Source organism: Antrostomus carolinensis, unplaced genomic scaffold (assembly GCF_000700745.2).
Source record: "Antrostomus carolinensis isolate BGI_N321 unplaced genomic scaffold, ASM70074v2 scaffold7737, whole genome shotgun sequence".
Lineage (NCBI taxonomy): Eukaryota > Metazoa > Chordata > Aves > Caprimulgiformes > Caprimulgidae > Antrostomus > Antrostomus carolinensis.
The window spans coordinates 1,662-27,576 of record NW_010326554.1 but is presented as its reverse complement, the minus strand read 5'-3'; the positions used below and the strand labels follow the sequence as shown (position 1 = coordinate 27,576).

At 36.0% G+C, this 25,915-nt stretch overlaps 2 protein-coding genes across 2 annotated transcripts in view; both read left to right on the top strand.

The window, feature by feature from the left end:
- Positions 1 to 13,424, top strand: part of INTU (inturned planar cell polarity protein) — a gene marked incomplete at its 5' end in the record, with an annotated part of 41,746 nt that extends 28,322 nt beyond the window's left edge. Inside the window, 8 exons of the mRNA XM_010171598.2 lie at positions 2,936 to 2,989; positions 4,376 to 4,438; positions 5,469 to 5,690; positions 6,261 to 6,683; positions 7,222 to 7,319; positions 8,010 to 8,199; positions 11,049 to 11,203; positions 13,219 to 13,424. Of these exons, the coding sequence (XP_010169900.2) occupies positions 2,936 to 2,989; positions 4,376 to 4,438; positions 5,469 to 5,690; positions 6,261 to 6,683; positions 7,222 to 7,319; positions 8,010 to 8,199; positions 11,049 to 11,203; positions 13,219 to 13,330 (1,317 nt within the window). The remainder of the gene's footprint in view (positions 1 to 2,935; positions 2,990 to 4,375; positions 4,439 to 5,468; positions 5,691 to 6,260; positions 6,684 to 7,221; positions 7,320 to 8,009; positions 8,200 to 11,048; positions 11,204 to 13,218) is intronic.
- Positions 13,425 to 16,737: 3,313 nt separating this feature from the next.
- LOC104527788 (ADP/ATP translocase 4-like) lies at positions 16,738 to 25,190 on the top strand. The gene is given in 4 exon segments (XM_010171599.1): positions 16,738 to 16,885; positions 20,976 to 21,131; positions 21,366 to 21,522; positions 24,995 to 25,190. Coding segments are annotated over 4 exon segments (657 nt in total).
- The last annotated feature ends 725 nt before the right edge of the window (positions 25,191 to 25,915 follow it).

The window sequence follows — 25,915 nt, the reverse complement described above, 5'->3', positions numbered from 1 at the left end:
AGGGAAAGCAGCCCCTAGTATGTAGCTTTACTTTTGATTTTGACCATTTTTTTCCAGGTAGAAAATATTATTCCAGAAGCCAAATGTAACTTGTAATTTAGGAGAGTTATAAATGGCTGTTGAAGAATCAAAATAAATATCCATACATCATTTATTTGACACTATGCAGGTACAGCTTTTCTGCACCGTGTCACTGTGGCTGGTTACCTCCCAATTAGAAATTGAGTTGTGCTTTAAGCACTAGTGAAACGAAAACTAGATCACAGAAAATAGCTTTATAGCTTTCAGTCTGAAACCTTATCTTCATGACTTTAGGAAGTTAAAATAGGGATCATTAGGATTATTATTGGTAAAGCAATACTTTTAAAATAAAAATATTAGATTTTATATATTTGTGATGCATAATCCCTGCCAAGTCTTCTCTGAAGTGGTTTTTCTGTATAATTGATGTTACTAGACCAAAACACACAAAGGTGATATTTCTCTAATTTGTAACAATTGTAACAATTTTTGTACAGGAGAAAACAATCCCAAGGGGATTTCAGTTGTGGAGTTGTAAGACCCACAGATATTTCATTTATTCAGAAGTTTATGGTGGTATTTTACTCATTTGAATTACAGAAGACGAAAATTGTTTGAATTATACAAAATGAAGTCTGCAACAGGGGTTGCAACTAGATAAACTTTGTCTTACTGGGTGGCAGACTCTATAATACAGTTCCAGCATAGTTTGGCTCTAAGTAGATAAGCAAGTTCTAGCCACATTGTACAGTAGTTGGCAGACAAACTTATTTTAATACTTTTTATCAATGTAGTAAGTTCTGCAAAGTGAACAAGATACAATCTTCAGAGAATGTAGGGCAAAACTTTTATGAAATTACATTTAGGACAGAAGCTGATAATTGTGTCTTATGTACAGAAAATGTTTTTTCTGAAATGTTTTTTCTTCATATGATTTTTTTTTTTTCTCTTGTGTAGCCAGATCATCTTTCAATTATTTTTTTAAGCTCCTGTGGATATTTTTTTGTTAATTATGGTGTCAAAGGTATTTTTTGATAACACAACTGTGTGAATTTATTTAGAAACAAACCAGAAGACTTCCCTTACTCCTTCAAAGGGCTTGTAGTTTCCAATTTTTTTTTCTCTGTTTTTGTGTTACTGTTTGTTATAAAGTGATTTAGCATCACTGCCTAAGGGTTATGTGTTCCAGGTAAAGCGTTGCTAGAACATGCTTTGATCTAACTGTAGGTTCACGTGTAGATAACTGGATCTTGCTAGGTGCAGTCTGCTGCTTTATTTTCAATTATACTGGAAGTACAGAAATCAGTGTCTACTTTCAAGACATAGTGATCATGAAATGATTGCTTGTAAGTTTCTCTGGTTTTAAGTTTCTCTGATTTTTAAGCAGGGCTGAAGATATTGTAAGTACCTTGGCTCTTTCCTGGCATTTTTTTCTTCCAATTTCTGTAATCTTACCAGTATTGATAGTTGTTATTCCCTTGTAGGTTTTCTTAATGTTTCGTATTTTAATCCTATAGAGGTGCTTTTTTTTGTTGTTTTGTAATTAGGTTTTTAGCCTCATGGCAAAGTAAGGCTAAAATTAGGCTAAAATGAGGCAAAATGAGGCTTCTTCACTTCATTGAATTTGTGGCGACGTGGGATAGCATCCATCTCACCCTATTTTAGAGCTGCGATATAAATGACTGCAGTTGAGGTGCTAATCCTGAACTCTTCCTATTATTTAATCGGGAAAATCTGGCACTTCCATAGTAATTCAACTGTTCAACTTTAGCTGTTTACTTTAGTATTTAGATGAGTGATGGCTTAAGACTCCTGTCGCTTCATCTGCATTATCTATGAAGAGAACCTGAAGTGAAAGGACTAGCTCAAATAGAGAATATCGACACTGTAGGTATTTAATGAAATGCAGTCTCACTCAAGGAACTAAACGTTGTTCCTCTCTTGTAAAACTGTAGGTTTTAAAGGGATTTATAAAACAAAGTAGTTGATGATATGACATCGCTTTCCAAAATTGTCTGAGATCATCCATGTTTTCCAGCAAAAATTTGTTGTTGCAGAACACGAAATTTCCAGTTAAGTTTTGGTGAAGATCTTTATATTCTATAAGGAATATAATACTAAAAATGTCAGTTCTTCTTAGGCAGAAAGCCACTGAAATTTTAACTGGGGAAAAGCTGAGTGACTGGTTAGTTGTCGACTGCCAACAGCCTTGCTGACATTTCTCTGTTTGAAAACTTGGCCATATTTCAATTAGAGGCAGACTGTTAATACAGCTCAAGAAGTTTGTAATGATGGGGTTTAGGTTCTTTTAATTAAGTAGCACATTTATATCATGAACTTCAGTGGCTAGTATCATGTTCTTTAAAGGGAAGTATTTTTAGTAAAACTTCCATTAACCAACAGTTAGAGAACTAAGCAAGTTTAAAGCAGTTTCAGTAGAATAAAGATAAAGTGTGAGAAAGTTTTGGCAATTTCCATAGAGACAAAACTAAATCCATTGTGAAAAAGATTTTTCTAATAACTCAGTTGGATACAATAGCTTGCCAGATTTCAGAGTTGTCTCTCGCCTTCAAGGGGTAGTCTCTAGACTTTATATTTAAAGCCCACTGAAATTGAGTGACATCTCCTTTGTACTGAACAAAGTGGTTTCAGCAGCCACACAAGCAGAGAAATTTTACAGTTTCAAAGAAGAGGGAAATACACAGCAATTAAGAAGGATCTTTCTTTAATCCCATGAATTGAGGCGTTCTTGATATTTGATATTTCTACTGAAAAGTATGTGCAATTTTTGTCCTTTCACTTTGTACTTGCAAATCCTAACCTTCTGAGACCAGCAGGATAGAGTGAACTTTGCTGTTATTGGAAGCTAATGTGTGGGAAATCCCTGTGACAATGTACTGTTTAAATATTTCAGATGGAAATTGATACAGCACTGAGTGATCTGGAAGCAGCTGACTTTGCAGAGCTGGTAAACATTTTATTTTTATTGTTTGAATTGCACAGTATCTCTTTGCCTCAGTGTCATATTTAGTAGTTTAAAAAAGCACTAATTCCAAACTCACCCACTTTTTCTAATCACATGGGAGTCAAAGCAAAGGTATACTGTATTATTCTTGTTGAAGATAGCTCAGTTTTACCCATTCTGTTTATCCTGAATTTCTCTCCGTGGTTAACACTGTAACTGTATTACAGTCCTACAGGATTAGTCACTGAAAACCTGTGATTTACTATAATTTAAGTCTGTGGAATATCTACAAGGACACTCTAATTTCAACACAGCTGATGGTTGTTACATTTTTTTCATATAGGTAACTCTCCTTCCTAAGCAATTGTGAATAAACCTGAAAACTTCTATGGAGCACTGAGAACTTAATTTTCCATTTTACAGAAAGCAATTACAAGTTATGCATATTTTTAATACTGTTGAAGGAGAGGACAGTAATTTCCTGAAGTATCACTTACTGTGCATGCTGTTTACTGTGCTATATAGGCCAGTGAGGTGTAAAGACACTGACATTTCAGTTTTAGTTTCTAATGAAAGAGCTTTCTTAAACTCATGTTCCAGAAGAGTTATTTTAAAATTATATTCTTTATAGATATATTATAACTAAGCATAAATATAACTTGTTTGATCACATATTTAACATAAGAATTTGAGACACACATATTCTTTATTACAAAAGATACTTAACAATTCTTAAAACCTAAAATACAAGGTAGGCAGACATATAGTCCATCTTGCAAAAGAATGAAAAAAAAAAAATAAAAAAAAGCACTCTACTAAACAACCTGGATGATTATTTACAGAAACCAGTGTTTTTAAGTTGTAGCTTAGTGCACAGAAATTGATTGCACCCACTTAATTTAAAATACACTATATCCAACTAAAGATGGTGTTACTGGGCATCTAAATTAAAAGATCAGTGAATGGGTGTATTTTGGGTAAAATGTCAAATACTGAAAAAAATGCTTTAACTTTGAACTTCTACTACTCGAGGAGGGCCTCTGGTGTCAATAGTTATGCTTCAGCTACTTTGCTGTTAAAAACTCTGAGAATTAGCACATCCTAACAAAAATAGTTTATGGACAGGTAAGAACTAAGTAGGAAATCTGTTATTTTGAGCTGAAAACTGTTAGAGAAAATTGTAGTGACAAGAAAATCAATATTGGTTGCCAAAAACTTGGTATTTCAATTAACTGTTCAGTATTAACTGCCATACTGATAATAAGAAGTGGTCAGAAATGAAAGTATTAAATAAGATATCAATTACAATTGCAATTAACTGGAATTGGTTGACTTGCATCAAATACAATTTCTGAATTTAAAATTATCCCATGCTTTTTTTCCCCACAGTCTGAAGATTATTATGACATGAGAAGATTATATGTGATTATGGGCTCTTGTCTCTTCTACAAGGTAGTTTTAATGATGAAAGCCTAAAAATTAGGAAAATGCATCTGGAAATCTAACCCTAACTCTTTGCAGAACCTCACAAATATGAAAAAATATATGGTTGCTTTAGACATGCATTTCTAATAACAGACCTAAAACCTGAACACCATAACAGAAAAAGCTGATGTTGGGAAGTTATAGGTACTATGTGATCAGAAAGAATAAAATAGTTGCTTGAAGCTCTCGGATGGGAATTTTGTTGCATATGATCCAGAGATTGAAGAGTGACAGTAATAAGAGAGTAATAAGAGTCAATTCAAGTGAGACTGTATGATATTCTACTAGGAATTTTTTTGTTAATTGACATTTTTAAATAAAGAGAACAGGTGATGGATCTTTAATCTGACTTTAAATCCAACGCTTGAAAAATTGGATTGACAGCTTTTTCACTTTGGCCTCATTTGTAAATTTATTTATCTTTATTAAATGTAGATGGTGTAATTGACAGTATAAAGAAAGAGGAATATAGCAGCCTTTGCTTTAAGGAAACTTACATTTTAAGGATTTTATCATGCAATTGTTGTTTATGCTGGTAGTGTTTTGACTAAACTGTACCTGCACAGTATCTACCATGACAGCGCTTAAACTGTAATGCCCTTAGTGCTAGAAACACTGCTGCACTGTCTCTTCTTTGGAAACTTTATTAATTTCAGTGAAATCTCAGTATTTTTGGTAGGCAGGAAATGAGAATTAAAGCACCTTAACTCTGTTTTGCAAGCTGTTAAAGCCATGCATTTCCCAGCTTGCCTTTGATAACTTGCATATACGCTGATGTTTTATTTCTTTATGTTTCAGTATTTTAATTCTTCAGATGTGGTGTAAAAACTCAGTGTTAGCTGTTGTACACCTCTATACCAAAAAGCCTCTGGCTAGAAAGCTTACCATCTCGATGCATGTGGAGCATAGATGTCTCTATATGAAAACTACTCTGAAGTGATAAGTGATGGTGTTGTATTTCTTACTGAATACACTTCCTTTTCTGTGTTTAATTAAGGGTTACTTGATTGGTAATCACTTGCCAAAGGAAGATCTTATTGATATAGGTTTATATTGTCGGCACTATTGTCTGTTACCCTTGGCAGCAGAGCAGAGGATTGGTCAGTTAGTGATATGGCGGGAAGTATTTCCACATCATCACATCCAGCCATGTGAAGATTCAAGTTTTACAGGATACAGTGAACCTGAAGCGAGATACTTTTTACTGATAGTTGGCTTGGTAAGTTAACATTGTATGCCTGCTCTCTGATGCTCTGTTTTGCTGTTGTGTGGTGTCTATTGTGCAGGAAGATCAGCACTTTCTATGCATTTTATTTAGTAATTTTTGAAAATGTTCCTATTATAGCTGTTTCATGGGATAGAATTTTCAGATAGTAGCATTTTTTATATATTTGTAAAACTTGTAAGTTTAAGTATAAATTCTCATTACTTTTTTGTCTCTCCACTCAGTTGAAAATGGTTTTAATGATCTTGTATTTTCAGACAATTCATTTCAGAAATGTTTGGCTTTTTTTAAATGTAGATTTATTTATTTTTTTTAAAGCAAACAACTAATGACTTTGTAAATGATAGCTTTTACATTTGTGTGATTAACTTAAATAACATGACAAGAGAAGGGTCTCCTTGGATGTGATTTGATTAGGAAAAAAACTAACTTCTCTGGAGATGAGGAAGAAACGTTGACTATAGTGCTGTATTTTGCCCAAGTGCCCAAGATGAGACATAAATAGAACACAGCACATATTGTATATTAAACCACAGCCTAATGTTGCTACCTCCATGTTTACAGAGACACTTCATGCTGTGTGTCCTGCTAGAGGCAGGAGGCTGTGCATCAAAAGCTATTGGGAATCCAGGACCAGACTGTATATATGTAGATCAGGTCAAAGCCACTATACTTCAACTGGAAGGAATAGATGCCAGCATAGAGGAAAGGCTGGAGTCTCCTTCTGTTCCACCATTATCTTGTGCTGACTGGTTCCTTCCTGCAACACGTGAAAAACTGGAGAGCTTGACCACCTCACCCATCCTAAGTAAGCTACAAAATACTTCCAAATCAATAACCACTCCAGCAAGCAAAAGGACCCTGTTTGGTGACTCTTCCATAACGACACGTAAGCCAAGCCCTACAAGAAACAGTGGAGGACCCGGCCATGGTAATGAAGGTCCTGCGGGAGATGAAAGCAGCAATCCACAATCTGTAGTGGATCAGGTCTGAGAACAAAGACAAAGAGAACTGATAAGGTTCTGGTGGGCTTGGGGGAGGTGGCATTTCTTTTAAAAACTCACTCAGTAACTTTTTTTTTAAAGCATACTATAAAAGAAAAAATCTAAAAGCCCCTGAATTCAGTAGAAAATATGTCTGTTGCCTTGGGAAGCTCTGAGTCAGTGTCAGAGCCATCACTTTTTTTTTAAATTTATCATTGCTTGTAAATATTTAGTTTTTTCCACATGACTAAAGTGAACACAGCTGCATTGGAATCAGCAGAAATAATTGAAGAATATCCCCAAAATAATAATGGTGTAAACGTAACTTATCAGAACAAATTGCTCTACAGTTATACAACTGCTTCTAACCCATTTTAGTCTAAAATAGGCTATAAAATACATTTATATGAGTTGATGCAACTGTTTGGGCCTTTTAAAAAATGCTGCATTATTTTCTTGTAAGTAGGTGATTTGTTGGTTTGATTCTGTGCTTTCGCTAACCGTGTTTTCTCTGTTAGTTCATCTATCTGCTTGTTTTTCAGGCCACTAGAAAAAAACACACCCTACCAAATCCATTTCATTTAGGAAACCTCAAAAAGAACCTTTCAGAGAAGGATACAGAACTTCTCAACACTATCAAGTAAGAAATTAATTTTTATTAAGTATTTCATTTTTAAGGTCATACTTGGATCAGTTTTTGAATATGCAAAGGTCAGAAGTTCCTGCATAATTTTATTCCAACCAAAACTTTGCTATGCAAGGATTCTCAAAAGTGAAGCTTAAATTGAAAGTTTAATTAGAAAAGATGACTTTCTCAAGAATATGTCAGTAGAATGTCTGCACATGTCCCACATCTATGTGACCTTAGAAGTTCAAATAAAAGAGGTTTTGGACCACACATACACCTTGTGCCTCCCTGGTATCTATAGGCAGCTGTACAAAGGACAAAGAAGCCATGATCTTCCCAGTTCTTACCTGTTGCTTGAGACAGCACAGCCTGTGCTGGTGTTTTGTTTGAGCTCTAAAGAAAGCTTTCTTTTTTTTTCCCCTCCTTTAAAGCTTTTCTTTCTCCTTTCCTTTTTCTGCTTTTAGGGAGAATTTTTGAGAACACAAGTGCAATACCTAAATAGTACCACAGTTTTTTGGTTTGAAACTAGCAGGATTTCCTTAGTGTAGAAATAGGCACCTTTTGAATTTCTGTATTAATTTTTTTACTCTATTGTAGTTACTAGAAAAACAATCCTGTCTTAAGAAACAAAACTATGTGTTGTTTAACTGAAATTTCGTTCAAAGTTATTTTAATATTAAATGAGTTCTCCTACTTTTCAAGGTTGACATCTGGTCCTGAGAATACCCTCTTCCACTATCTGTGTTTGGAAACGATGCAAGGAATCTTTATTACTCCAACTCACAAAGAAGTAGCACGGCTCGGTGGCTCCATCCACCCTCAGTTAATTGAGAATTTCTATCGTTGCTGTCTTTCAATTCGTTCCATTTTTCAGGAATCCATGAGAAAAGAAGTATGGAAGCTTTGTTTTTTCTTCTATTTACATTATCAACTCTGTATTTCAAGATTGTTTTCACTTCATTATTTAAATAGTTCACTAGCCAGGTGTATTTGCACGATTGTGGTTGCTTTTTAAAGCTCCTGATATTTTTACCGTTATGGACAGGTTCTTTCTCTGACCATCCAACCAAGAATGCAGGCAATTATAGCTCTTTCCCACCAAAAATGCCTTCTGGTTAGACCAATGTGCATTGTAAATCATTTAGGAATTTTTGTGTGTTAGGTTAATTGTTCTATCAACTTCATATGACACTGGGGTTTGGCTGAGTAGGACTCTGGCAATGAGTCATGTTTTTTGGGCACTTCAGTTGGGAAATGCAGAAACCCAAAAGCAAGCAGAGAGAATACACAAATATTTCTTATGTTAAATTGCCTTTGGTTACAACTGTTTATAAATAGACAGTTTATAATTCAAACAAAACAAAAAAAAAAAGAAAAGAAAGGAAAAGAATGAGGAAACAATTCAACCATTAGGTGTAGCAAAAATAGAAAGTGAAACACTCACGCTTGAAAGTCAGAACTTCTGGTTTGGCCACAGCTACCTCAGCACATGCTTTTCTGGCTTCTTCAGATGCGAGTACAGTAGGCAGCAGCTGGGTTCATTCTGCTCTGAAAATCAGAAATAATTGATGAACATGTGCTGCAGAACAAAGTTTCTCTTTTAGATAAATTTGGGGTAGTTTTTGCATGTTGGCTCCAACAATTAATGCTGAAATTGGCAGGTTGCATTATGGCAAAATTATGGTAAAAGAATTAATGGCAATTATGGTAAAAGAATTAATAGAAGTTTTCCTTGTTCATAAAGCACAAAAAAAAGTCAGATATAGAAAAGTACTATTATACTGCTTATTCTCTGACTATTGTTACAGTTTGGGATTCAGAGAATTGTACCAATAATGCAAAATTATTGTAAACTGATAATTTTGCCTTACTTCTTGAGAACTGAAAATTCACAATTTAACTTCTAAATGTGTACAGAAATTTTGAATAAATTTTAAATTGAGCAAAAATAAGCTCTCTAGTCTTAAACCCCAAAATAGATGTTACTATGTAATAAGCAGCTCTGGCCTCATTTTCTTCATCATCATCTTAGTATTTTCTTACTCTTAAATAAAACCAGAAGGAAGGAAGTTTTAATGCATATGAAAGTACAGATCCTCGTAGTTCTATCAAATATCACCTCTTAATACATAACTTTTCTTGAGTATTTTCAGTATGAATAGCATAGTGTAAGATGTGCTAAAATATAAACAAATGTCAGCTTGGAAATTGCATTATAATAACCCCTTTTTTTTTTTTTGGTGGTGAAGATTATTAGACTGAGTACTAACATATTCCTGAAGTCTTTTTCAGTACAATATTAGCAAGAACAGGGTTTGAAATAATTTTGCATACTAAGGAAAGCTACAGGAAGGGTTCAGTTGTCTATGGTGAAACTCCTCTCACTCTGTGAACTAGTAGTAATTTAGAATATGCTTTATGAATTTAATCCAAAGTGTGTTTCAGGAAATCTAAAAGCCATTTGCTCAGGCAAGTATTAGATGTTTTGCTTTTCAAATGTTAAGGTGCATTTCGCTTTTTCTTCTACCATTTTCGAGAAATTAAGATAGTTGTGATGTTTTGATGATCTCTTCTCTGCTAGATCTTTGGCCCCAACATCTTCAATGTTGTAGGCAGACTGAAAGATGTGATTTCCACTTCTGCATATGGCAGACAGTTCCTTGAGATTTTTTTTTTTTTTTTTTCCGCAAGAAAACTCTTTCTTTCACCTTTGAAGCAACTGACTAGAACAGATTTTTCACTGGCAGAGCAGAGATGCCCTGGCTTAGCAACTCCCTTAAGACAGATTTGTTTCAAAGGAATTTCTACTCCTGTTTCCATAATATCATCTCAATTCTCATGCTTTAAAAAAACCAGAAGATTTAAAGCTTGTTTTTACATTATTATGTAGACATTCACAAAAGAGTAATAAACTTCCTTTGACTTCAGTGGGAGAAGAATTAAAACTAGTGACAAACCCTTTGAAAATTCCTCCTGTGTTTATCTCCATGTCCATTTTGGTCTTTTTCCTCTTGCATTTCTGGTGAAAGGTACTGTGCCTTTATTGGGACTCACAGGACTATTGAACATCAAGACAGAGCAAAGAGAGAGAAGTAGGTTTTGTGCATGCAGTTTGATCCTCAACAGACAGGTACCAGGAGTTCAGTTAGAAACAACTAAAACTTCTGCAAGGTTCATTCAAAAGCTCTGCACAAAACATGGCCCTAAAAGCTCAACAAAACATGAAAATGCCTTTATTTTCTGTACACCTTATGCACTCGTACTGAGTAAGAGCAAGAAAACGCCCTGAGCAAAGTGTTTTAACTGTTTATTTACAAAAATAAATTCCTGCCTGGCCAAGTTTACTCAACAGACTTTTATTGTTGCAGTTCTTGATTAGGGAGGCACACAGAGAAAAGATGATGAGAGCTTCAGCAGTTGTAACACCCCTTTTTAAAGAAGCTGTATTATCTCAGATGTCATTAGAGAAATAGTGTTCAGCTAGAAGGAGAAAATAAATTAAAAACTGAAAAGGCCATGTGTCTACCTCCAAGTTGTATAACAATGGAAAAGCCTGTTGATGTCAAAGTAACAAAACTGGAGAAAAGAATGATATAAGTTAGTTAGTTGTATCTTCTAAGTCTGGCTTTTTGACAGTGACACCATTCATCAAGGGCTCCTGGAGAAATACACAGTTGTATTTGCTCATGTTTATGTAAAAATATTTCATTCTACACTGATGTTTTACCAATTGTTTTACAGAAAAAGAAAAAAGCAGGCAGTGAGATTTCAGAATTTAGTAAGGCAACTGAGGACCTAGATCTGGTAAGAGAACATGGAGTTTTGTTTGAGTGCTCTCCTGATAACTGGACTGATCAGAAGAAACCACCACCAACAATGAGTTACTGGGTTGTGGGGTGAGTTTAAAAACAAATGAATGTATTTCTCTCAAAGTTTTCCGTTTTGAATATGCCACCATACTCTTTTAAGAATAAACTTAACTGTAGCACATCACAAGAAATAATTGAGCTGACTGAATGAGGTAGCTTTGATTTGGCATCTGGAAAGTTCCACTGGTGTGATGTTCCACCTGCTGTAAAACATGGGTGTGTTAACTCAGGTGAGCACCGTGCCAGCATGCTGACACCACAGAACTGGTACCTTGTGCAGTGCTGCACTGTGCTACACGGACGTGCTGAGGTGCTGTAACTGTGCTTTTACTACCCCGTGCTTTCTTGGTGCTCCTCACACTCCTTCCGACCTCTGCAATCCCTGCTTCCCAAGTAAATCCCACCTCTCTTGCCTCCGTGCCTAGTGCTGATTCAGTGATACAAAGGAGTAAGGTGAACAATTGCTATTTTGTTTGTTTGTTTGTTTTTTCATTGGGAAGATCAAATCAACCTGCCAGTCTATTTGAGATATTTTGGAAAGGGAGTTTTCTTTCCTCAGTTTGCTTTCAAAGTTCTGCCATTATCATTGTAAATGGGTTGTGATTTGTTGTTATTTAAACTTAATTTTAAGTTATTTTCTTAATAATGCATATAGTTATTGCTACGTAGCTAAGCCTTATTTGTGTGACAACTGCATACTGCCCTAAGCATTAAATATTAAAAATAATACATTTTTTGAAGTAATTAAAAATAGGTGTAGTGAGAAAGTAGTATGTATCATTTCTTCACAATACAGAACGTATCAGATCTTGTAATTGTTTTAAGTCCAGGCCAGTAAGCCCCATTCTGTAGCCACCATTTCTCCTATGTTACTCTTTCCTCCACGTACTGTATTTCACGCTGTCTACATGTTAGCTGCAGTAAGCACTCAGTCATATTAGGAGCAGTCAGTCAACAAGATGTTTCCTTCTTTTCTAAATTCATTTTGTGTATTTGATATTCATACTAGGTAAATAGAAAGAAAAAATGCAAATGCCCAGTTAAATGGAAGCTATGTTTTCACCGTACAAAAACCAAGTTTAGTATGGGTAGGGGGTGAAGGGAAGATAAATGATTATGCTTGATTAATTAATTAAATTCTAATTAGCAACTAGTTCAACTATTGCACAAATAGGAAAGACAGAAAACAGCAAAATACATTTCTGAATATAGCATAAGAAAGTTTTTCTGATATAATAAAAGGAAACACCCACACGTAATCACATTGGCCAGGAATAAGAACATAGAAATTCTCTAACAGAGCTTTTGTTCAACCTGTTTGCCTTCAAGTCAGATGTTTAGAGAGGAATAAGAAAAACAATTCTTTCCCACCATGAATGTACATAACTACAGTTTGTGTGCTATCCTTGGGGTTGGAAAAATTAAAGAAAATCTTTAATTTAAACATTTAAAAATGTTTACACTGCTGTTGATACCTTCTAAAAATATTTTTTTCAGTCTCTGCGTTATCAAACAGGATGTTACATCAGGGGCAGTCCCTTCGTGTTTGCAGAGCTATATGCTATGCTATAATGGTACACACAGTTATGTACAAGTATGAACAGCTTTCCTATTTCAGCACTTTCTCTGAAAGACCATGTTAGATTGACATGTGGGAATGTACCTACCCACATGTACTAAGTTTAAAAATTAGTGAATATGTGAATATTGGGGCTTGCTCCCAAGTACCCTGATTGCAGCTCGTAGCCTAGAAACTTGGAGTACTGCAAACACACCAGTGCTGTACAAATAGATCCTGAAAACCTGAAGAATTTTTTCCATACACAATCTTGAGAAAACTGAGCAGAACGTAACATGATTTAAAAATCTAATGTATTGAAAGAAGTAAGGTAATGTAGGAGAGCCACAGAAATATACAGCAGTTGTTTTTAACATCTTACTGAAACCTCAGAGTATAACCAGAATGTATCAAACAGTTGGGGAGAAAAAGCTCACACCTATGATAACTCTTTTTTTCTTTCTTTCTTTTTTTTTCCCCCCAGGAGACTCATTCTGCATCCAAAACCTCAGGAGTGTTATGTCTGTTTTCATGACTCAGTCACAGAAGCTGCTGTTGAACTGGCCTTTAAACTGTCCTTCGGCTTAGCTACATAGATGAGCTCCCTGAACAATCTGCCATCCTGCATGGTGTTGTCATCTCTTTGAAGTACTTCAACATACAGAGAAATTTAACTCAGTTGTGGTGCCTACCTATGATGTTATTTTTGAAATGCTTTTTAAAAAAATCTACTTTGTGGTATGACACAGGTAAAATTTCAGTAATGGTTCCAATGATCTCATCAATCAAATACTTAAAAAGATTTCAGAGAAGTTCTTATTTTTATATACTGTTGAATTGTATATCTTGAACATAACTTTATTACATGAAAACATCACATAATTTGTACACTCAGTGCTGTTGAGTGTGTAATATGCAATATGAAATGATAAACCAATATCCTCAAAGTACTCTCTGAATATCTGGCAATTGGTGATGGAGGGGAAAAAAAAATAAGTTTTCCAATTAATTAAAATTTTGTGCCTCTAAGGGCATGAAAAAAGCTGAATGTTTTCAGTAACACTGTGATAATTTGTGTGAATCAAAACAGAAAGAAATCTTTTAGACAATTCATGGTACTTAGCCACACAAAACTAGTGGCTTTTCGCCAGTATGGTCTCCTGCACAATCGAGGACTATGGTGTGGTTGATGTTTTACTTGACTTTCATGAGTTTTAACTACAAATAATACCTTTGTATTTGTTAAAATGCAATTTTGAAGGCACAAAAGAAGATGGGAAGGCAGGGGGTGATGGTTTTAAGACCTATGCATGAACTTGGATAATTTTATATTATATTCATAATTTCATAATAAAAATGTATATTTCGCAAAGACCAATAAAGAGGTATTGTATTTTTTTTTTACTTTTTTTTGTTTATTTAAACAATACTTGTTATTGCTAGATCTTCCACAATTTACAGATGGATACTACCAAAAAATGGTTACATTTGTATAAGGCAAGAGAAGGCAAAATGTTTGCAAAATCAGAATTCTTCTACAAAATCCAGCTTTCCTACAAATTGTTAAAATATTTGTAATCTACAGACCAGCAGCTCCTAAAGCTTTTTTTACTAAAGTTTAAAATCTAAGATTTTTGGGGGGTCTTTTTACCCCCAGCCAGCACATTTAGACCCAATCATCTGTGTAGCATTTCATAACATTCCATGTCAGCAGTGCATTTTTTTTCTTTCTGCTGTTTCTACTCACTTTTCATGAACGCTTTTCATGAAATGCATGACTAAAGTTCCATTTTAAACAATGGGATCAAAAAGTTTAAGTACTCAGGAAAGTAAATTCAGTTCCGTAGGCTTTCATGATCAAATCTTTAGATCTTGTTTTCACTAGTAAATTACACTAATTAGAGTAGTTCTAAAATAGTCAATCAAATGCTTGTAACTGCCCGCTCTCACGGAGTGATTCACAGCCTGTCTTGAATCACTCAACAGCTAATTTCTTTCCAAGCAGTAGAAGTCTTAGACCTAAAGTTTAAGCACATGATTGAAGATTTTGTTAATCAACCTTCTCCAGAATTTATGGTTCCTAGATGAGAAATGGACAGTATTTCCGTTTGAGACATACAAAACTGAGTTATATCAATAGTGCTTTAGATTTGTTCCCCATCTGTAAATCAAGTGATGTGAAATTTACTCTGTGTGAAAAATAAAAATATGTAATAGGAGGAATGACATCTGAACAGCACCTTTGAAAAGTGCAAAATACATAAGGCTGAGTATTGGATTGTAAGGTTGAGTATTGGATTTCATTGTAGATGGAAGAAGGGACTTAGAAAAGGATGCAATCTTTGCTGCACTGCTTTTAGCAGATCTATCAGCTTCTACAGAACTGTATGTGTGTTCGTGCACATAAGTGTGTATTTGCATGGAAAAAGGTCATTTTGCTGATGTTTGTCTCTTGCTTCATTCTTTTAAAGGCTGGGCTATACGGTTTGAATGCTAAAAAAGAGGATATTTGAATGCTTTAAAAAGAGGACAGCTAACTTTTAGCTAGATCCTTGTGTTTAGTCAGGCTAGGTTACTCTGCTGCCGGTGCAGTGGGTTAAACTCGGTTGACTTAGCTGGGCCAAACACTCAACTGAGTCAGTGCAGAAGAAACAATGTGAATATGTAGATGTGTGTGGAGAAAAGAAGAACTGAAGGAAGGCTGGACTCCTTCAGCACTGATCAGCTATTTAGAGTGGCTTGCTCCTTCACAAGAACGTGTACCTTAAACAGAATTAAGGGCATCTGAGTATGGTACAACTTTTATACTCAAAGCAGTGTAGTTCAGCAATTAAATATTGCAGAATTTGCATTAATCGTGTTGATACTACACTTAGGAGATTTTTATTGGTTACTTTATTAGTCAACTGAGCGGAGACTGTGTTTTGCTCATTTTTAAGAACACAAAGAGCCCCAAAGGATTTCATTTCCTACAGAACACAAATTTTTATCAGGTATCTTTGGTATAAATCTTGTAGGTTTTTAATTTTCAGGAAGATAATAGCTGTGAATCGGTGTACAGAATTAACATTAAAAGGAATAGATGCAGAGAAGATAGTAAATTAGTTAAAATGGTAGTATTAAGGCTCAAAAGAAAATAATTTCTTTTGCCTTTAAATTATTACTTAGAAAAACTATTAGCAGAGCACTGTGGTGTACAAGAAATCAGTGGAGTAGCAGGGTTAAAATTACTAATGTCAAGAGAATGCAAGGAACAAAAGTTAGCATTTAAAAACAAAACATCGACAATTAAAAATATTTTTGACTGAAAAAATATGGTGTTTCATGCCTTCATTAATCATAAAGTCAGGAGATGGAGGGGATGTAAAACAATTTAAAAAAAAAAAAAAAGCTATTGGCAATCTAGAAGGAATTGGTACTTCTGACCTGCAATGGTCAACTAAAATCACTTGCTTGTCATATTGCTTGTCGTATATAATGTTTATTAAATCATAATTTGATATTATCAACAACTACCCTTTGTTACTTGGTTTTCTATTCTCTAGTTCCTGGCAAGAAACTGAAGTTAGGATTTAGAAACATCAACCAAAAAAGCTATCAGCAATCTAGAAGGAAGTGGTTTCGGATCTGCAATGGACATGACTAAAATTGACTTGCTTGTCATATATAAAGTTTATTAACTCATAATTCAGTATTGTCAATGACTACCCTTTGTTCCCTGGTTTTTTATTCTTTAGTTCCTGGTTGGGGGAGAGGGGCCAGTTCTCACAGCTGACAGAAGCTTCCGGAAAGTTCCTGAGGTCTGTGGTGCTCCCTGAGAGGAATCCATGTTGCAGGAGCAAATGGCGGGTTTTTGGGCCTGACCCCCTCTCATGGCCAGTAACGGTGAAGGATGGAGATGGCTCCTGGGTACCCTGAGACCATCAAAAGAAGCCATTAAGGTTCCAGCCAGTCGTGTGCTCCTCGAGAAGAGGAAATGGCTGGGGAGGTGCTGGCTGGCGGCATGGCGGCCGCCATCTCCGAGATGGTGGTGACACCTGTGGAGGGGGTGATGCTGTTGCTGCAGGTGCAGGCCTTGTCCAAGCAGATGTGGGCAGCCCAGCAGTACAAGGGCACAGAGCACTGCTTCGTGTGCATCTCCAGGGAGCAAGGTAGGGACCCTGGGCTGCTCCCCCATCCCTGTGCCCTGCTCGCTCTCTCCCAAACCTTGTAGAAACAAAAGCTTTTAGAAATGCCTTTGAAGCGGGGCTGTGGTATGGATACAGGCGGAGGTGGTGGTGAGAACAGGGTTGCTGCTGGGTGCATCCCCACAGGATTTTTTTTAATGTATTTGATAGTAGCAAAATCGTGCTCACTGGTATTTGTGGACAACGTAAAATACCCTTCCCATTTTCCTTTTGATAAGTTTTACAAAAGCAGCGTTTATTTGGCAGCCTCATGTTAATGTCTAGGAAAGCATGATCAAAATATGAAACGAAAATCCAGTTTTGAGTTTTCTTTGTCCTTAAGGAGTCTTTGCCTTCATCCACGCTAACAGAAGAAAATTGTTTGAATGAATTACCATTACCTTACAGCAATCACTGTTGTTACTGCTTAGCAAAGTTTAACACAGCCAGCCCAAGGCCTGTGAACATCCTCATGTACATTGTTTTTTCTCAAGATCCACATAAGATTTGCTCTTGCAGTACCTCCTAGGCTGTATTCAGCTTCTTATGCATTTATCTTAATGTATCTTAATTTTAATAAATTTAGAAGAATGTAGTTACAAAAGCACTACCAATATAAGCTGTTTGTCACTGCTTTAATATGGAGTCTGAGCACCCCCTATGGAAGTGAAAATGCCTAAGCAAGTTACTTCAGAAAAACAATTTCTACACAGTTCTGTGAAATATTCTTCTATTCTGCAGTTTACAAAGGTATTCCCTAGTCTTAGAAATGTATGAAGTAAGGAAGTTGAAAATCTTACCTTTTTCTCATCATTGTGGATTGCATAATGCTTGCAGCTTTAGATTTTCTTGTGCTAACACCGAACACGTACATCTGTTGGTAAGTGTCTGAATAAATCCAGATTTCCAATACCAAATACCTAAAAAATAAAAGACATGAAAAGGATCATTTTGGGCCTTTGTGAGGGCTCATACCAAAGTGGAAACAACAGAAGGAATATTGTATAATATACTTCGTGTAGTATAAACTTTGAAAATGTTATTTTAAAGATCTGTTTCTTTTTCTGTAGGATTTTTCAGCTTTTGGCATGGCAATGTGGCAAAAGTTACATGGTACAACACAGGCTCTAAACTTTTAAGATTTTCATATCCAAAGTGGATAAACAGGTAAATAATCTCTTGCATATTGTTTCTGTTTAATAAACAAACTAGATCTGGTCAAGAGCTGTGCAGTTTTTTAGCTGTCAGTATGGTTGGTAATTAGTGGTAGTATACTGAGATTTTGTAATGAGCTTATTTTATAACGAGGAAGAGCGAGCATGGCTTACTGTGTAGCTTATTGTTGAAGGTAATGAAATCTGGGTTTTGATCTTTAATGATCAATGACTCTTTGAGGTGCATGTAAATAACTGCTTATAACTGCAGTCAGAATTTTCAAAGTTTTGTTCAAGACATAATTATTCTGGAGTCAATTAATGCAGATATTAAGATGGATATTAAAAAGCTTGGACTCAGATTTGTCCTGTTTCTGGGCTTTGTCAAAAACCCCAATTACACTCTCACAGTTAAGATTGCATTAATAGTTTCAAAAACCTTTATGTTTGTAATTCCACTTGTGAAGTTGCAGCTGCTTTTATTCTAATGTGTGAAGTTCTTGGGTTGTGTCCTGCAAGCAGGACACTCTCATTTTAATTTTTTCACATTATTTTCTTTGTAATCATCAGCATCTAAGCGTCACGAAAACCTTACAGATAATAAACTGCATAGTACTGCTGTAGCTCAGTAATGCTTCACACTGAAAACTGTTTCCTTGCTACATGTAAAGCTAGAATAGTTAAAGCATTTTAAGAACTTAGTTTTGTACAATGCACCAGAAAAGGAAGCTTTAGGTTATAGCTCAAAAAGGCAATTAAATTTTTGGGCTATGCTGCTTTACCCTGCAATTCTGTGTGCTTGGAAAAAGTCACTTAACTTGGGCAGATTCTTGAAAGACAGAGATCTACACCCATGGAATTAATTACAAGAAATTTTGGTCTTGGAATGTGAAATGTTGATATTGGCATTTGACAAGTTACATAAAATTCATGCATATCGGCAGAAGTGAAAATAAGTTATTTGTATCTAATTAGTTTAATGTGAAAATAGCTGGGAAATCTGCTTTATTTGTATCTGTCTTAGGTTATCTGTTTTAGGATTTCTTTGGATAGGTTTTGATAATTTTAAAAAAAATCTGTGTGTTCTGTGATTTCTCTTGTTGACAGTTTTTTACTGTAGTGCCAGAAACTTTTCTTGCCACAGGCTTTTCTGGTGGTGCTGACCAGGAGGAATGCTGTCAGTCATTAAATTTTGATTAATCTCCTTGTTTTGCAAGCAAATTCTTACGCAGTCCTTTTTCAATTACAGTCACTTTGTATGTAAAGAGTTTAAGGTTGCTGTTTTCTTTCTTTTCTTACAGTGGAAAAAGTAAAACATGCATGATGTAAATAACACTGTGTTTATAGCTCTTCAAATCTCACTTTCCGTCTACTAGAAGCGTTTCCAGATGGCTTACATGTGTGTGAGGTTCTGACTCAAATTTTAGAAACATTCCATGAATAGCACTCAGGATTAATTTCTTGAGAAGTACAGTATTTAGCAAAGTAGCATATCCACTGTTGAAGCTTGGGGGTCTTTGGATGCTTTCTTACATGTTTTCTGCAGGACAAGAAATGGGGAAGACAATATGGTTACATGCATTAGTTTTTGCTTAGCTGGATTACCTTTAAAAAGCCTTTAGATGGTAAAGTGCAACGGAGCTATGTCAGATGTCACCACCTAAAAATGTTATGCAAAATGTTTCTTCTACTGTGATTAGCTTTTTCTTATTTGGTAAACAGTATGGGCCACAGTGGAAGCAAGTACATTGATTTTTTGTTTCCCCATTCCACCCTCGCGGAGAGTTGATGCACAGTTGTTGTATCAGGATGATCCACAGGCCAATTGTTACAGAGGACTGGATGATTACAGGTGAGAAAGATGTTACCTGCTATCTGGGTCACAAGAGCACCATACAATTCCGAACCTGAAAAAGAAAATAGCTTCTTTTTTTTTTTTTTTTTTTTTTTAATAAATGTAAGAATAGCCAGGGAATCTTTACAAGTGGCAATTCTGAAATACCCCAGAGAGCTAATGACCATGCTTGTTCTAGATCAGCAATATAAACTGCAGATTTTTAATGAAGATTTGGGGCAGTATATGTCTCTAGATGTATGTTTCATTCAAACAGATAAAATTAATTTCCCAAAAACAGAGTCTGGAAGGCTTTGCAGAAGAGAGAAAGAGATCTCTGCTTTCTGTATTGTTGGCTTTCCTGATTTGCCTATAATGTGACAAGTTAACTCTAGTCACTGTCTCTGCTGTGCAGGGTTGTCACAGGAATTGGCTGCTTGACTTTACCTACAGCTTTCTGTGCCAAATTAATATTTTTGTGATACCTTCAGGATAAGAAGGTGTTACAGTTTGTAGTTCTTCCTTCAAAGATTGGTTTATTGTTTGCCATGTTTTCACCTGTAGAGAATCCTAAGAGCTTGGGTGTAGTTACCTGTGGAAACAGATTAAAAATCTACAGATACAGAAAGTTGTGGGTTTTTGTTTTTTTTTAACTTTGTCACAGCTTGTGGATAGTGTTCCAATATAGGGAAAAGCTGAAACAAGTAATGCTGCCAATAAATTTCAGTAAGAATTCGTGGGGAGGAAGTGAAAGCATGATACTGTGTAGAAAAGAAATATTTCCAGAGAGAAGGTAAGAGAATTCATACATAAGCATTCTGCTGAATGAGGACAAAATTGGCATGGGAGTTACTTGACCTGAAAGTGTTTCAGCAACTGGATACCACTGTCTGCTTGTGAAACTGGCTTCATCCATCCACGTATCCCGATTTCTTCTTTATGCTTCATTCATAAGTGAACAATGAACTACTCTGTTTTTCATATAATTTTGATAATGTTAAATGTTACAGTCAAGCAGAGTAGTTTGTACTAAAGAGAAGGGCTTCTGTAAAGCATAACAATTGTGCATAAATTTCTTTTATATTAGGTGCTGCTGAGCGACAGTTCCGGGGACTTGGTGACTGTATTATTGAAATTGCAAAGACAGATGGACTTCCTGGCCTGAGGCACGGTTCTGGTCTTTCAGTTCAGGGAATCACTGTGTACTGAGCCTCCTATCTTGGATGTTATGACACCATTTAAGGTAGCTTTTACAAACAAAAATGCATAGGTTTGAAATCTTTATCATGGTATTTTAAATATTTATTGTGAAGTAATGAGGGTGTGAGTTACAACTTTTGTTTTCACAGTTACTTGTGCTCAAGAGAGTATATTAAAGAAGCACCAAGTCATTTTACAGTAGGATTAACAATATGAATGATCAAAATTATATTTGATATCTGCTGGATTTGCCATATATTTTACATAATTTGTACAGGCTTCCATTTTTGTTTTCTTTTGCAGGGATTACTGGCATATCCAAAACAAACTCCATTCATTCCTTCCTTTTTCATTGCCCAGGTTGTGACTATTTGCTCAGGAATGCTGTCTTATCCTTTTGACACTGCTAGGAGACGCATGATAATGCAGCTACAGTCTTGCTTGCAATCCTTTTCTGAAAATTACTTACTAGATTTTTGAAGTTTGACGTGCTAATTGAAGCACTGTGTAGCCTTACTGCAGGTGAGACTGCATTCAGAATGAAAAAAAAGTGGAAACATCTCCAGAAAGACAAGAAGAAAAATAATAACATTGTGAGAGCCTAGTATGTTCAGTTCACAGCTGGGTGAGAGCTTTTAGTAGAGAGACAGGATCTGTTTTATTTTTCCTACTCAGAAGCCAGATATTTGGAGTAAGACAGGTTTGTGGGTAGAATAATATCCTTGATTAGCCCAGCTACTGCGATTAGAAAAATAATCTTTGTGGCACACAGCTGTTCTTCAGGTGTGAAGTGGACTCGGTAATCTTGTACAAACTGAGAATTATTTCTCAGCATGTGGTGGGTATGATAGTGTACTACTAGCAGTTAAGGTTACATCTTGTTGCTAGCTATTAGGTAATTTTAATAGGTAGTTCAGTAGCATCTGAAGTACATTTAATAATATAAATTCTTGGCACAATGATCATCCTCAAACACGAAATAAAAAACCACAAAAATGCTCTTGAAAAATCAGGACCTTGTTCCCTGCATCCCTGAGGAAGTTTTGCTATCTGATAACAGAAAGGAGTTGCTAGTTCAAAAGAAGTGTCTCTACGTTTTGTTTCAAGAGTTCTCTCAATATTCCAGAAAGTAAAAAGAAAATCAGAATAAATGTTGGCATAGAACTTGCTTAGGTGCTTTCAAAAAATCCTAGGAGATACTTAGATTCTTATGTAATGCCTGCATACCTCTGGTAATCTGTCCTAAGTAACAGAAATCCTTGGAGCTTACAGTGGGAAACACCATCAGCACTACTGACTTTCTCCTTTCAGACTAAATGTGATTTCACTGCCTTCAGATTCTGCTTTATCTGCTTAATCAGCAGTAGGCCCACAGTTTTAATGCTCTCTATTCACAAGTCCTGGGCTTCTTGAAGCTTTACCAAAAAATTGCCTAGATTTCTGGTAAATAACTTACCACTAGGATAGAGAATAGTGTCAAGATTATTAAGACCATAAATTATAATCATATGAAATGAAGTAATGGGTTTACTAGCACAAAAGAGGATGAAAATGAGAGGATGCATATATGTTCTGGATGTATATTTCATGTGGTGTCCTTGTTTCATTCATTTAGTTTTGAAGCTTCAGGTATAAATAAAGCAGATTAGTATGATTTTTATCAATTTCTTATCATGATGCTTATTCTGATCTAAGAGGAAGCCCTGAATTAAATATAGCACCTTTTAATTATTCAGTTAAATTACATGTGCCAGATGGGATAACTTTCTGACATAATGAGCTCAGTACAGTTAACTGCTTACAGCAAAGTTAATTTTTGTCAGCTAAGCAGTAATAATCATTACCAAATATCCTTTTCTTTGCATATATTAATGTTAGATTCAAACCAAAATATTTAAAATGCTTTTTTACTATGCTTATTTATGTTGATTTATGTGAATATTCATCATAGATATATTTCCTGCATTTTTTATGTTCAGGAAATCTATAGTGAATTCATACCTTGACTCCTAAAAGATGTAACACAATATAACAGTCTTCATCAGTAAATTCAAACGTCACTTTATTAGCTGCAGAGCAGATCACAATGGCCTAAGAGAGTCCAGAACCTTACCTTGATACTGCAGGTGGATTTGACTTAAGATTGGCTAATTTAAATCAAATCTACAACATGAAGTAAAAAAACCTAGTGTCTTCTTTCCAGTAGAATTTCACGTAAAGATAGAGATTTTGGATTAATCTCTCCCCCCAAAAAAAACCCAACTTGTTTTTTTGCTAGTAAAGACAAAAACTAGTGTCAGTTCCTAATCCAGTCCTCAAATCCTGAAGAGACTGCAGTTCCAAAACAGGAATTGTTTGACAGTTCACCAAGCACATCTACAAAAAACCGCTTTGTCAGAGCTGTGGTGTTACTCAGAGTATCTGGGAGATTTGCTGTTGTCATTATGCCGAGTTCCACAGTGGGCAGGAGTATTTCCCAAGTGCTCTGCTGAGCAGAGAATGGCTACACGACATTCCTCTGGGCTGTCTCTATTCCACTGTTGAAAATTTCAAGACTTAATGGAGTTGGTGTGATTTTCAGTCATACTGAATTTGGAAAAAGCTGAAGGGAGGGTTCAGTACTTTACAGAATCACAGAATTGCCTGAAATTTAGTTCTGACTTGTACAAAAACGGTCATATGTGTGCCTGTGAACATTCACTGCTTGTCATCCTTTATTTCACAGAATTACAGAATTGCCTTGATTGGAAAAGACCTTTAAGATCATGGAGTCCAATTATTAACCTCACACTGACAAGTCCCTGACTAACCCATGTCCCTCAGCACTGTGTCTACACGACTCTTCAATCCCTCCAGGGATGGGGACTCCACCTCTGCCCTGGGCAACCCCTTCCAGTGCCCGAGAACCCTTTCAGCAAAGAAATTCTTCCTCACATCCCATCTCAACTGCCCTTGGAACAATTTGAGGCCATTTCCTCTTGTCCTGTCACTTGTTCCCTGGTTGAACAGACCCACCCCCACCTCTCTCCACCCTCCTTTCAGGGAGTTGGAGAGAGCCAGAAGGTCTCCCCTCAGCCTCCTTTTCTCCAGGCTCAACAACCCCAGTTCCCTCAGCTGGGAACTCATCACACTTGTGCTCCAGACCCTTCCCCAGCTCCGTTGCCCTTCTCTGGACAGGCTCCAGCACCTCCATGTCCTTCTTGGAGTGAGGGGCCCAAAACTGAACCCAGCACTCAAGGTGCAGCCTCACCAGTGCCCAGTACCGGGGTAGGATAACTTCCCCTTTCCTTCACCCCTAAGCACTTGAAGCAAGTTTTATGGAACGTGGTGCTGAGGTCTCTAACTAACAAATCTTCCTTTTTCCTTTGTTTTACTTTGTCAGGTAAATTAATGTTCAAAACCAAGGTGGGCTAGATGAAAACTGGACTGTGCTCCTCCTTAGCCTTCCTATGTTTTTACATTATCGTGCTAGTCAAGACCTTAACATTTTTTAGAGGACTCTGTTCCTAATGAATTGAAATCTACTTGCTATAAAAATATTTCAGTGGTACTAAAGAAAAAGAAAAAAGAGCTGTGGAAGTTTTAATAGCATTGAAACAATTCAGAGCATCCTTAGGACTGGAGTGACCTCATTTAATTCCTAAGCCTTCTACTTGCCCAGTAAAGCTTAAAAGAAGCATCACAAGAAGGATCACATCCTTTCTAAATTTAGCTACTGGAACCAGCTAACAAAGCATTACATTAGATAAATATTTATTAGTTAAAAGATGACTCCTTTGCAGTAAGTGAAACATGAGGAAAAAGTTCCTTTATGTTCTTTAGTAAAGACAGACAAATTTTGCTGGGCATCTAAGTTGTTTTCTCAGTGCAGTAATGATTTCTCCTTATTGTGTGTGTGCAGAGCAGGGAGACTGGACATCAGTAGAGAAGAACTGTTGACTGCTTTATGAAAATACACAAGCGAGAGGAGTTTAATGCTTTCTTCCATGGAGCATTCTCCAACATCCTGCAGAGAACAGGAGGAGCCTTAGTGCTCATTCTTTATGGCAAAATTAGGGATGTTTTTAATCTCAATGTTTCAGAAAGTTCAGGATCCGATTAAAATAGTGAGTGAACATCTACTCTGTTTGTCCAGTGTTCATGATGGAATTCTCATTGTTTGCACAGCATGTTTTTAGTTTAAATGTTATGCAAACAATATTTTTAAGAGATTATTTGGATGTTTTTGTGATTAAGCATGTACTAAATTAGTTTACAGGGAACTAAAGAGCACTGTTTTCATTTCATTCAAGAATGAATCCAAGAAAATACTTCCTGCTTGTTTAAAATTCTCAGTGTTTCAGTTTTCTTCATACTAAATGTTAACACATCTTGAGTTTTAAATTATGGCACATACTTGAATATATTTTGGTAACAGCAGTTTCCCTGGCCTGTCTGCAGAGCCCACTGTAAGTATGTGTACATACCAGCCTGCTACAGCTTCTACATCAACCACAGAAAAAGGAAAACCTGCTTCTAGCCTGTTTATGTGTGTTCCTGGTATTTCAAAGCACAAGTCAAGACAGCAAAAGGAGTTTATGGTTTGGGTTTTTTTATCAAATTGGCATTAAGAAATACAGCAACTCACTTTTCTCTCTGTCCCAGCCCTCAATCAACATTGAGAAGACTGTAGTCTGGCTGTCAGCATTTAAGAAAAAACACAGCCCAAAAATGTGGAGATCCAAGCACCTAGAGACTGAGAACACTTAATACATTATTTCTTGAGGAAATTTAAAATTGATGAGGATTTTTCTCAGTATTGAGGATAAATCTTACAGTCTATGTAAA